Source organism: Glycine max, chromosome 13 (assembly GCF_000004515.6).
Source record: "Glycine max cultivar Williams 82 chromosome 13, Glycine_max_v4.0, whole genome shotgun sequence".
NCBI lineage: Eukaryota > Viridiplantae > Streptophyta > Magnoliopsida > Fabales > Fabaceae > Glycine > Glycine max.
In genome coordinates, this window is record NC_038249.2 from 5800924 (window position 1) to 5815229 (window position 14306).

General features: G+C 33.5%; 1 protein-coding gene across 1 annotated transcript; it reads right to left on the minus strand.

Annotated features, from left to right (window-relative positions):
- Nucleotides 1–281: 281 nt before the first annotated feature.
- Nucleotides 282–2502, minus strand: LOC102666680 (uncharacterized). The gene is made up of 10 exons (XM_006595271.1): nt 2286–2502; nt 2113–2197; nt 1889–2016; nt 1722–1812; nt 1492–1645; nt 1251–1408; nt 1042–1162; nt 792–962; nt 620–682; nt 282–446 (listed from the first exon to the last, which is right to left on the minus strand). The coding sequence occupies exons 1-10, from the start codon at nt 2500–2502 to the stop codon at nt 282–284; spliced, it is 1353 nt and encodes a 450-aa protein (XP_006595334.1).
- Between the last annotated feature and the right edge of the window lie 11804 nt (nt 2503–14306).

Consider the following 14306-nt stretch of genomic DNA (forward strand, 5'->3'; position numbering starts at 1 on the left):
GTTAATAAATGAACGCATGTCAATATTGTGCAAAAGATTTAAACAGCATGTCAGGCTGGAATAACCAATGCTAGTATTAGCGTAATGTTTGACAGGACCGCAGATCAAAATAAAACAAAAAAAAGAGTTCTATTACAATTTCCAAATAAACAGAATGTTAGACTGCAATAGCCGATGCCAAGCTGGGTTACACATCAAAATAAAACAAAGATAGTTCAATTACAATTTCCAAATAACCAACAAAAAAGGAAAAAGTGTTGGCTATTCCAAACGACCAAAATCTATTCAATCTGGTCATGTTTTGCTAATTTGTTGGACGATAGCTGAGCTGGTGAAATCTGGGAGCTTCTTGCTTCATCATCACATTCATGAAATGGCTGTCGTTTTGTTGGTGTCAAGGGAAGTTCAATAAGTGGATCATGGTTTGTTGTTATAGAAATGGATTGCTGGATAGAACAAACAATAACATTAAGTTTATGCAAAAGATGAATTAGATGCAAATCTTAGTCAGAATTCTTGATCCCATTCGAGCATCTCTATGCATATGGATTAGAGTCCTGATCCAAATATATGTATGTAAATACTATATTGGAAACCGATGCCAATACTGAGAACTTACAGATTCATCGTGCACAGGATCATTGGAATCAAACGGTGTTCTAACTTTAATCTTTGAACATGTCTGCATAAGATGTTGATTGATACCAGCAGAATCGATGCAAAATAAATTAGCATATAAATAACATATAGATATAACAATAATGAACAAAATTAACTCCATAAAACAGGACCTCAGCATCAGGCAACATGTCCAGAACATCATTAATTAAAGTTAAGTCAGTTGAGCATTTCAAAATAGCAGAATTTTTATACTGTGGCTGGATTTTGATTTTGAAGGCGAGCAAATGACCCAGTAGTTTATCAAGTGCTTTTGGGGAGGCATTTAAATCCAGATCACCATCCTTGAACAGGAAAAAACACAAATAAAATTAAAGATAATCCCAAGATTCAAATTTCGATTTTGCAATTATAGACACCTACTTCTACTTTGAGGGTATTGACTTCATCAGCTGACTGCCCAATAAATTCGGTGCATTCACGATCCCACAAGAGGAATTTTGTGCTTTCATCTTTATAATTGATCATCACCTCAACTCTATATCTGGAAACATATATAATAGCGTTAAATGCTAAAAACAAATTAAAAGATAAATATAGTGCCACAGAAATTGAGAAAGGAAAACAAAGACCTAAGCACAGCTCGATCATTATGCTTGCCACATGGGCACACAAACGGTTCTGTATAGACATTTGTTTTCTTATGGCACTGAATGCAAGCTGCATAACACCATGAATGATTGTCCATAAAAATCCTCGTGATTGTACCAACAGTAACATAAACAAACTCCTGCAGGAAATATCACAGCCATAAAATTCAGCAGGAGGCCGCCAAAGAAGGGATAAACAGGTAAACATAAATAAGACAATTACTTCACAAAGGTTGTTTATCTCAGAAATGGTCTTTGCCTCTGACTTGGAAATGAATGTTTCCCTTGATGATAATTGAGCAGAACCTGAAGCCTGTGAACTCCACTGCGAACGACGTGTCAAAACTGAGTGGATCTCAATGCCCAATTCTGAAAGCCTATACATACAAAATCAATAATAGACCGAAGGAAAAAAAAAACAAACATATATTAATAGCAACATGAGGCAAATACTTTTGATTGAAATCTTCAATTGGTGCCACTGCCTCATTAATAGTCAATTTAGAAGCCTTCAAAGAATTGCTAATTGAGCATGGATAGGATCCTACACCACTCAAAAATAAAAGCATAAGTTGGATCCGATGAAGATTAAAAACAACAAACTATATATCATAGTATACCCTGACCCTCTTTAATTCTGGCATTGGTCAACATCACAATAATAGGCCTTTCAGTCTCATGCTGATCCAAATATTCCAAAAATTGGAGATAGTAATCATCCCATAGAGTGCAAGACAACAATTGGTTACTGAAAAAAAAAAAAACAAACCATTATACAAACAATCAATTAACAACATACAATCATACAACCATGAATAACTCATAGAACATATCAGATTTTTACCTCAGATTCATAAGCTTAAAAACAACTCTTTTACTTCTGGGTGAAATATGACGAAAGACAACCTCGTCAACCACACCAATGATGTCTAAAAAATTGAGTAAAAATGAATAACGCAAAACAAAACCCACAAACGCTGCTGATGAAATTAGAAATGTAAATCTAGCTATGCTTACCTACTAATAGGTCAGACTGTAATTGGCCAGCAATGACATCTGAAAAATCTGCAAATCTATAGTTTTTAAAAGGAAGCTCATCCAATTCACATTGTCTGACAACCATAACTCCAATAAATGTCAATTTATATGGATGATCACAAACTCTAAATTGTCCATCATTCATGCTGACTCTAAAATTGTGCATCATATAAGTACAGTCTTCCTTCAAATCCATTTTCCATGTCTTTAACTGGTCTTGCTTACAGACCACATGGATTTGATCACCCTATGAATAATAAAACTATCTAACTAACGGCTATAAACAGAAACAATTCATGAACAAAAAACACAAATTTTAGAGTTTCTTTAGATCCATCAATGTTTTTTATCTTGTCAGCAATGCGTGCCATCAGTCTGAACAAAAAGTCAGAATCATACATAGATATTGAAACCACAAAACAACCACATAACATGATAACAACAACAAATAGAATGTAATTTATTGAAACAAACAATGATAAGTCAAACCATAAATATGATAAGTAAGGTTAAAACTTGAAAGAACAATTGAGCTGACTTGATTCTATTTTTTTGGACAGCCAACAGCAACACCAAAAAGGAACAACAATATATAGTATCTATGAAACACAAAATATTTCTGGCATGATAAATAACATCAGACAAAATATGAATTAAAAAAACAGGCAATAGGGAAGCATGCATAAATATCGAGCAAAATTTAAGGCTCTGAATAAAATGTTACCTATCACTATTATACAACTTCGTTGTCCCTGTATAAACAACAACCAAAACAGACACAAATTTAATAATCAGGCAAGGCAGGCACCAAATATCACTATAAACGAAAAAACATTCGAGGCATGGCCATTCAAGGTGACCTCGATAGGAAAATAGTACTCTCGGAATGACACCTCAGCTATTACCCGATTTTGTTGGGCCTGCCTAAAAACATACAAAAAATAGCATCAGACAACAGGCGGATCGAAAAAAAAGATAACAAATAAACATGCATAAACCATGACCATTATACATAACCTCGAAGATTCGCCTGCAAACACCAAACAACATCACCAAAAGAGTATTCAGAAAAAACGATGAAAAAAAAAGGCAAATTCAGCTCTCTGAACAACAAATCCGCAACAGCACCCAAAAACTTACAATAGCAATCAAACATACAGATAAGTAAGGGACACCACAGATGACCAAAATAAACAACACCGAACATGCATGGATGAAACAAAAACATGTGTGATCGTTAACAAACGTAAAGGGAAAACCAAAACCGAAAAAAAAAAATCAAACCAAAATGCTCGACAACAGCAAATGTGCATTAAATGAAAGCCAGGGTAACAAACAAACATGCATAGATATTAGAAAATATTGCAACCATGACCATTATAGGTAACCTCGAAGATTAGACTCTGAAACACCAAACAACATCAGCAAAGGAATCATGAGAAAAAAACATGCAAAAAAAAACAAAGTTTAAAAACCAAATTAATCAGTAAGCGACACGACAAATGACCAAAAAGAAACAACATCAAACATGAATGTATGAAAACAAAACACATGCGACTGTAAATAAATATTTAAAAAAAAACCGCGAGAACTCAAACCACAATGCACGACAACAGGAAATCTCAGAAAAATGGAAACTTTGACCAACTGGAAAATTTAAACTTAAGAAGCAAGAAAACTTGAAGCAAGACCAAATGAGCACAAAATGGAAGGGCTAAGAACAATAAAAAAAATCAAACTACAAACGATGGAGGTACAAAAACGAAAAAGAAAGAAACCAAACCAAGCAAGGAAAAGAGTGAGAGAATGCGCAAAGACAGAGTAAGAAGTTTCCTCTTCTTGAATGATCGGGAATGCATGCAAAAGGTGGAGTAGTAGTTGAAGGAATGATTGACAATGCATGCAGAAAGTGACAGTTGGAGTCAGGCTAAAATACCCAAAAAAACCAACAAATTCAATTTGTTTTTCCTCGAATGTCTTTTTATTTTGTGTGTTATTGAAAAAATGGATGTTATTATTATAGTAATCATTTTAGTGATGAAGGTAAAGTCGCCCTGGTGAAAGTTAGGAATGTCTGTATTTGTATTAATTTAGGCAATTACAATTTAATCAAAAAAATACAGGGTCTAATACTAATGATAGTATTTCAGGTTAAATCATAACAACACCCAAAAAAGCTTTAGCTAGAGTTTATTAATAATAACAATAATAATAAAAATAATAATAATAATGAATAATAAAATTAAATAGAATTATAAAACAATATTTATGACAATTTTTTTTAGAAAAATTTAAAGATAAGGAAAAATAAAATGGCATGTTTGCACTACACATGATACAATGGGCATAACAAAAGATAACAATTTCGCAAAGATTGGTTAACTTTAAAACCCGTTTTTAGTTGTGATTAATATTAATAATAATAAACTAAACACAGGTATTTAGCATGCATATTTATTTGTTTTGCAAAACATAAGTAAAATAGAAGACAACATGAAATTTTTTAAAAATGTAACATCGATAATAATTTAATTGGGAGCATAGAAATAAAAGAAGATACAAAATGAGAGGCAATATCAAATAAGATGTCCACAAATAATATAATTATTTGATTGCAAAATGATAATAATAAATTTAATATTTTATATGCTAACTTTAAATAATGTACTTAACATGTTACACTTAGTTGTAGTTGGTTTTTTTTATATCGATAAAATAAGTTGGATTTTTTGTTAAAAAAATAAACAGCTAACACAATTCTAGCCAAATATTTTCCATTTACAAAGATCTGTTTTTTTTTTTTTTTACTTTAATGAAAAATTTGAATGAAAGCAAACTATGGTAACCATATTTTATTTCCATAATTCATACTAATATTAAAATAGCAATTGAGCTGACCTCAAAAAAGACACTATCAATATAATTAGAAAACATGATTTAGGGAAAAAATAATAAATGCACCATATATATTGAATGACAGAATTAAAACTTTAACTTCAGCTATATATATCCAAACATGTACATATTATACATTTTAAATGTAAAGCAACAAAAAGTTGCTAAAAATAAAAAAAAATGTATATAAATTGTGGGCAAAACAATATAAGAAGAATAGCCATGTAGGGAAAAAAGTTTTTAAAAAATGGTGAGCAAATAATAATAATCATAGTATTACTGATGTACGCAGAAGTCAATGACTTTTTTTTTAATTACATAATAGAAACAAAATGATGACCAAGCTTTGTTAACATATATATAGCAAGAATATAACTAAATAAAATAACAGGAGACTTAATTAACATTGTTAAACCTTGCTAGGCAAAAGCATTGAATAAAAAAAGTTATAAAGATGAAATTGTCTGATACTGTAATGTATTTCAGTAACAACATTAATCAAAATATAAAAGAAATTAACAAAAATAGTTTGTGTGCATGGTCTCTACACATTAGCTTCAACTGGAGAGGTCCTCATCATCCCATACAACTTCTTTTCTAAATAGAACTTCCCATACGTGTTCGTCAAATCTGAAGAAGAATATTACCTCATCTCCAGCCATTAAATTATTCTCAAAGAGATATTAGAACCATGGTTGGGCAACAGATGGGACACCACCGTGCATGGTGATCTGCCATTGGTTGTGTTTGCCATAGCCTCTCCGAATAGGTATTACTTTTTGTAATCCAAACAAAAAATTTAAAGTTGCTGGTGGAAGGATTTGCATTGAAAAAAAAATAGTCATCGTAGGACTAAATGTCTTTCCTGTATTCTATTTACAACACTCAAGGTAATTTAAATTAAACCAATATGAAGACAAAAATTTAATAATAGAATAGGTTTGCTGTGATAAAGACAAGTTGGGGTGAGAAAAATAACTACATGTAGTCAGCATTAAAGCATAATAAAAGAAAATAATTTAATAATAAGAACATAATCGGGTGGCTAGCAAACCATTACCAAAGGGAAGCTCTGTTGCATCATGTGTTCGGTGACATCGGCTGTAAAGATGTGTCTCCTGGTAGCCAGAACCGACCTTAGACGGCCCTATAGATGGATAGGTCCAATGACATCCACCTCGAAGGAAGTATTTTTGTCAGCAACAAAAAATCGCATGATGACACTGCCGTCAATGCCATGAGTCCTTCTAAATTCTTTCAGTCCATCAAAAAAAATATCGGCTGTCATACTTGCGAAGCCTAACAAAATATGTAGTTCCATTATACTGAAACAAAACATACGTCGGGTAATATGGCCTCCATTATCTATGGTAAGACAATGGAACCTCAATGATGTTCTGCAGGGAAACATGTAAACATTAAATAAAAGAAATTTGTTTCATATGAAATAAGAGAACAGGAAAAATGGTTCAATGTTGACCTTGGAAACATGGAATGCAGCCGAAAACCGTATTGCAGCCAAGTAGTTTGGTGGGCCCTATAGCACAAAAATTAATGAAATTAGTCACAGAACAAAGTAGGGAATAGTTTATCAAAAACTGCACAGGGAAAAATAAAAAAACAAATATTAGAGATCAAAATGTAGTTTTTATAAGTCAAAATATGAAAGTAAAAGCCAAGTTGTTTGTATTCTGTGTATTATCGGTATGAACTGTGGAGTTCAGAGCAGACAATATTGAATGGCCTGTGCTACAGATTTTCTATGGGTCTGAATTTTAATGCAGACAAAGGTTTTGTTCTCAAGTTAGTATTATAAATTATAAAACTGGGGCAGTACTTTATATATGACCTATGACAGACAATAGAGCTGGAGCATGGATCATTCATAAATTATAAAAAACCTAATGTTGGCAGAATTTGATGCTAAGTGTATTAGATTTAATCAACATGCATGAGCGAGTATCATAAATTTGGATCAATATATGGTAACATCTTGCAATTTAATATGAAGCAATAGGAGAGATAGGCGGAAAAATTAAGCTTGTTGTGGTGTAGCAGTCAAAACAGCTATTAAATTTAGGAGTGAAAATTGTTAATGTTAATCAAGGGAAATATATGCATGCATGTACTCAATATGACATCTATAACTGATAATAGGCTTTTAATCCATGTGTAGAATAGCAGAGGACAAAAAAAACCTTGCTTGTAGCCGATGATGAATGTGAAGTCATGCTTGTCTGGGTAGAGTTGAAATGTCAATCACACCGGGAGTTAGTGCTATAACTCGTTTCAAATATTAAGCAACTTGATTAAAGTTCTCCTGGATGGCAAATATAGGTGAGTAAAAACAATTGTGTGTGGATGTGTGGAAGGGGAATGCTTTTTGAGAAGAAGTGCGGGAGTCACAGAGTAATTGCTGAGAAGATGTAAGTGGGAGAATAGAGATGAATGTGAAAATTCTGTAGCATTATTGATTGCTGGCTTCGAGGATTGCATGTGAAGAGTCATATATATTAGAATAATTATAATTATAAATATATGAGATGATATTTTTTTTTTGTAAATTTAACATGCATTAGAAGTTTAAATGACAGTAAAATAAAAAATCTAAAAGAAATGACTATTATTGGATAATAATATATTTTGGATGATAGATCAAGTAATAATTATTTTTTTGTCTTGTTTTTTTATTAAAATTAGAAAAAGGTAAGTTAGTTTCTTTTTAAAAATAAACTAAAAAAAATTGGAATAAATACAGGTTTCAAAAGTTTGTTTTTCCTTATACATGCAGTTCTAATTGGAATGACTTTATTGATTGTAAATGAATTTTACTTATTAAATATATCATGGATTAACTTAGATATAAATATATAGCAAGGAAAAAAGGCAAAAAATTGTATTCTCGAATTTTAATTGAGATAATTAGAATCATAGAAAAACGATTAGTATAATATAATAATTACAATAATAGAGGTATATAGTGTTTTGACAAAATACCAAAACAAAAGAAAAACAATATGCAAAGCAATATAGGGAAAACTTGCCACAATAGGCATTTTATTAAGGTTGTAACAATCGAATGCTGCTGTAGACTGCAATATTAATGGGTGGTTGATTTGCTATCCGAGACCATCTGACAAAACACAACTTAGCATTTGAGTATGTTGTCTTAGCAAGATAAGTTATGTTTCGTGATCTTGCAAAGAAATAGAGGCTTAAATAACTAAATGGAGAGGACAAAAGATTAGGAATGAGTTAAGTATCTAACAAAGTTGTTAATATAATTGAATTAAATGTGAAAAAGCCAGTACAACAAAATGCCTAATCTGTGATGGTAATCAAGTTTAGCATCGATCAAACAGAAGAACTTTGATTGTGTCAGATGTGGACATAAATCAAACAACTACACAGGCAAACATATAAATTATATATATGTATGTGCTCTAAGAACACAGTATGCTGGGATAGTTTTTTTTTGTATCAAGCAAATCTGAAAACAGAACATGGATATTACATGGTCTGTAAAACATGTTGTGTCCATTGAATTACAATTTGGGCTTTGGAACAAAATTGTAGTTACTATTATCGCAGGTCAGTCTGAATGGACAATGATACATGTAAAGCTAGAGAAAGTTCAATAATGAGAAAATAATAGAAATAGGCAGATTTAGCATTGTTACCGTATGACAAAGGGAAAATATTAGGCAACTAAAAAAACTCCAAAAGATAGACAGAAATGGAAAGATCAAATAATATTTTTTTTTCCTTGTAAATCTCATCTATAAGACTTAGTATAGATTAGAATGACTACAATTATGTGTGTAAACAACGCTCAAGAAGCCTCAATTAAATCAATTACTTTAGAAAGTGTAACTTGATTATTATCGACATTGGAAAGTTATCAGATGAAGCCTGCTTTCATTGATCCCATGCTTTAATATAAATCTTAATAATACTTGCCTAGTGTTATGTTATCAGATGAAGCCTGCTTTCATTGATCTCATGCTATAATATAAGTCTAAATAATACTTGGCCAGTGTTATTGCAAACGACCATCTCATTTAAATTCTTATAATTATATATATATATATATATATATATATATATATATATATATATATATATATATATATATGTATGTATGTATATATATACGTATACATGTATAACATAGAAGGCTAGCATTCAAAGCAATCGTGGCATGATGTTTCAACCATCAGCATGTTTACACTTCAAGTTTTTTTCATACCATGGTTACAGTCAAACTAATTTGATATTTCAAAAACTAAACAGTAACATATAATTGTTCCAATTACCAGCATGTCTGATGGAATTCAGTAGTGAAGGACAAAAACCATGATATTAATGTATAAACATTGTTCAGAAGAATGACATAATAAAAATTGAAAAACCGGAAAATACAAATTAATATGACATCTAGAACCAACATTAACCAAAAAGTTTTTGTAATATATAAACAAACAGAGCAAAAAATCAAATTCACTAATCATCATTGTCACCCCAATTCCTCTGTTTCCTAATAAACATTTCCCAAATATCCTCACGACTTCTGTAATAGAATAAAACTTCGTCTCCATGAACAAAATCACCTTCAGCAAGAAACCGGTACCATGGGTCGCCAACATACTTGTCATGGTAGCTAGGACCAACTGGAACAACAGGCCATTGTAATGGAGGCTCGAGCTTCCTTAAAATGGTCATATGGAAACCACAAGAAGGAAGGTATATTGCTGCAAGAGGTGGAAGCATCTGAATATAAAAAAACCTGGGTTATTTTTTTGGGTGAGGATTTAATCATAATGCAAAAGAAGCCAATATAGATTACCAGTGGTTCAGGATCACAAAGCAGGGACTGAGTGAGTTCAATAGTCCAGACATGCATTCTAAATGCTGGTAGGGGTCTACCACATGCCTGTTGTTCGAGCGAAGGACTGAAATGAAGATCAAAATTTCATCTATGTTCACAGGCCATAAAGTTGATAGTAACTGACTCGTAGATATTTAAGTGCTTCCTCAACTGTTTCAGGCCATCGGCAAAGAACAAGTTTCGTTGGTATTGTCTGAGGCGTATCTGGTATGAGGCTCTATCGAAGTTAAATTGAGCAAATTATGGATAATGTGGCGCCCACTGTGAATGGTAGAATGAAGGTATTTCTATATAGTCCTGCTCAGAAAATGTGGTAAGCGTACATGTTATATATCAGGACAAAGGAATTCGCTGACAAAACAATATGAATAAAAGAGTAGTCAAATATCACCTTTTCATTGTGGAATGCTGCAATAAACTGTAATATGCAGGGCCGAGTCATTACGGGATCCCTCATCTACAATAAGATAGCCATGATTGTTGCAGTAACAGCAACGATTTAGCGTGAAGAGAAGCAATCATTGAAATTACAGCAAAGATTTAAAGTGAAGAGGAACGATTAATTGAAAACAAAAGCTAAGCAAATTAAAGTTTGCCAGACTACTTACTGCTCGACGTTGTTGATGATGTTGAGCTCATCTTTGGAATGGTCAGGAACTAATTATTGTTTGAGGAAAAATCTAAGATAAAAGATAACAACAATCTAGTGAAGCCTCAGGATCCGTTGCTATATAAGCTAAACCTCAACATGTTATAGGAAGGTGAAGGAACAAATTGAACGCATTAAATGACTACATTTTCCCAAAATTCCAATTAAAGAAAGGTTGGTTTGATTGGCAACTGTCCAGTCTCAACCGCTGTCTCTGAAGAGTCACAATTGAATGGGGGTTAGAATCATTCCCAGGCTAGATGACTGTGCAAGTAGATCAACAGTAATTTTGTAACAGCAAATTACAATGGCCAGAATGCTTTAAATACTACACAACAACATGAGAAAACAATGCACACAGACATTGTGACACCCTCTACCCCTCACATATATATTAATAAAGGAATAAAAATTCAAATATTAATTAAAAGCATTTTTAAAACATTTTTAAATACAAGCCTTTCAAATGGGTAAAAGGCTCACATTCACTTTCTTCTACATCGTATTCAAACTTGTCCAAATAAATAATAAAGTCATCTCGGCTCAAAGAATGCCATCTAAGTTTCATACAATTAGTATAGAACCTATATCCTAATGTCACATCCTATCAGAGCGTGGTGTTCCCGTGTCCTCTAGCATGAGGTTCTTCATAGTCATCCACCTATTCATCTGCTCCCCGAATACAAAGTTCAAGATCGTCACAGGGTCCAAACACAAACAGCAAACAGCAAACCGGGAGTGAGTTATCACATTTCTAACTACTAGAGAGAAACAACACAACATATAGTAGCCAAATACAATTTACTTAGCATATCTCACATTATTTCATCACTTTGTCGTTCATCAATCACACTTTTCATCCATCAATCACACCTTTCAATCATCAATCACAATACACAGGAATCACACACTCCGATCAAGACATAATAACACATCAGTTTCATAATAAACAATTAGCAAGCGTATGCAACAGTTATGTTAAGACTCAAGCCTATATGCAATGTGGTACCATATCAGTGAAAAACCTCGTCGGGCACCTAGGAGTACATGACAAGACAAACCACACACTAGTAAGTCAAGTCGCTCTCACTAGGTAATATCATAGGGAGACCAGTCAGGGTCACAGTGTTTTGCGAGAATGCTCCAACCATATGGGATCAACATAGGCTTAAAGGAGCACTCAAACCGGGTGACCCCCAAGGCCTACACTCTGAAGAGTCCGTTAGGATCTCTCCCTCCTGATTCAGGTCCAACCCAGAAAATATTTTAGCACACAGACTCTATCTATGAACTGTACAAAACACACGACTCCTCAATTGTTCTCAAAATAGCTTTAACTCGTCGCCCTAAAAGGGACTTAACATTAACTCATCGCCCTTAAAGAGACTTAACATTAACTCGTCGCCCAAAAAGGGACTTAACATTAACTCGTCGCAGTCCATGTATCTATCTCCTGCCCTTCTTCTCTCTTCATCTCTCTTTGATTTTTTCTTCCACCAAACAAGGACATAGTCTGAGAATGTAGTTGCTGCTAACTTCACCTTCTGCTCTTCAGGATAATCATTGTAGGAGAATGCATGCTCAATCTTCATCTCCCAGTCAAGGTAGGCGTTTGGGTCACTCCTGCCTTTAAAAGGGGGAACATTGAGTTTTACTCCCTCAATTCTGTCTTGCCCTTCTATTCGGTTCGGTCCATTATTGACCCTTTTGTTCCTACCATAAGGTCTCCCAGCATTTGGGTTCATTTGGTGCTCTAGTCCTTCTATTCGTCTGTAGAGCTCTTCATTGTTACGATTTAGCAATTGTTGCATTTGTGTAGTCATCGCGTCCAGTAATAAGCACTGAGATCCGTCCAATTGATGATAATCACCACCACCATCACCAGCTCCTGCCATAATAAACAGAGAAGAAAATCTTTTGTAGTAATTAAAGAAAAGTTTCAGGACCTCACCACACTCTACTCACGTGTTTCTCTCTTTGATGGTAGTTCACTCGTGTTTGATGCTCTCAATATAGGCTTTTGTGTGATGTTTTCACTCTTGCCTTTTACCACTCACTCCCTCTTAAGTTCCTGGATGAATCAAATTAGACACACAAGGTATATAACAGGAAAGACAGTTTAATTATCACAGACTGTGTAGCAGATTTAATTTGGATAACAAATCAGATTTGATTTTGGTTAACAGATTAGACTTGATTTGGACTTAGATTTGATTTGGATAACATATTAGACTTGATTTGGATAGCAAATTTGATTTGATTTGGATAACAGATTAGATTTGATTTGGATATCAGATTTGATTTGATTTGATTTGGATAACAGATCAGATTTGGATAACAAATAGAATAAACAAGGAAGACAACAAATAAGATAATAGATAAGATAACAGATAGAATAAAAAAGATTTAAATAACAGACTTGCAAAACAAAAACGCCTCTAATTGCCTCAATTTCGTGTTCAAAGATCAAACACCCACTTTCTTTTTTTTCTTCTTTTCTTCTCTTTTTTTTTCTTCAAAATTTCTGCAACTTTGTTTTTTAACTTGAAACAGAGTTCAAACAAATTTTTTTTTTGACACAAAGTCTGAAAGAAACAAGAACAAGAACAAAAACGTGACAAGAACAAGAACAAGAACGAAACAAAGACACAAACAAGAACGAAACAAAGACACAAACAAGAAAACAAATAACAGAACAAGAAGAAAAACCAGAATGCAACAAGATGCAAACAAGAACGAAACAAAAACAAAACAAGATGCAAACAAGAATGCAAATAACAGAGCAAGGACAAAACACGAACCTGGGCAAATTACAAAGAAAATAATAGGATAGGATAGAACCTGTATCAAGAGCCGAAGCTCTGATACCGGATGATGTGATCCTGACTAGGAGCGGATCGCTTGGTACAGGTTACGGAGATTTGGATGACGCCACTTCCAGTGAAGCAAGATAAGTCAGGGTAGACGCCACAAGGATTACCTTGATAAGTCTGAGATTGGTTCAACAAGGAACCCAGAGAAAAGCTCTCACCAAATTTTATGAAAATACCAAAAGTTCTTATTAAAAAAGAAAACCAATACTTATAGTGTATCTGACAAAATAAATAGACATGGACATTCAAAACAGTTTGAGTCAAAATTACAACGAAAATAATTATAAATTAAAAATAGAACATATTTGGCATGGGCCTTCAAATTAATCTTGGGCTTCAGCAACGATTTATATGCTTAGTAGTGCCTCTGCTTCTGGGCCTTCATCCTTTTCCACTTGGGTCTTTCGTCCTTCTCCACTTGGACCTTTGTCCTTCTCCACTTGGGGCTTCGTCCTTTTCCACTTCGGCCTTCGTCCTTCTCCATTTGGGCTTTTGTCCTTCTCCACTTGGGCCTTGCTAAATATGCCTGCTATAATTTGTTGGAGGGTATCTACTGACTGTTTGGTCCTATTCCTGGTCATAGGTCCCTGTATTTGGACAGTTTTAGGATTCTCGTCACCCTGCCTATAACACAACCAAACCATACATTTGTGAACAACAAATCAACAACACCACCAAAAAACATGCATGTGTAA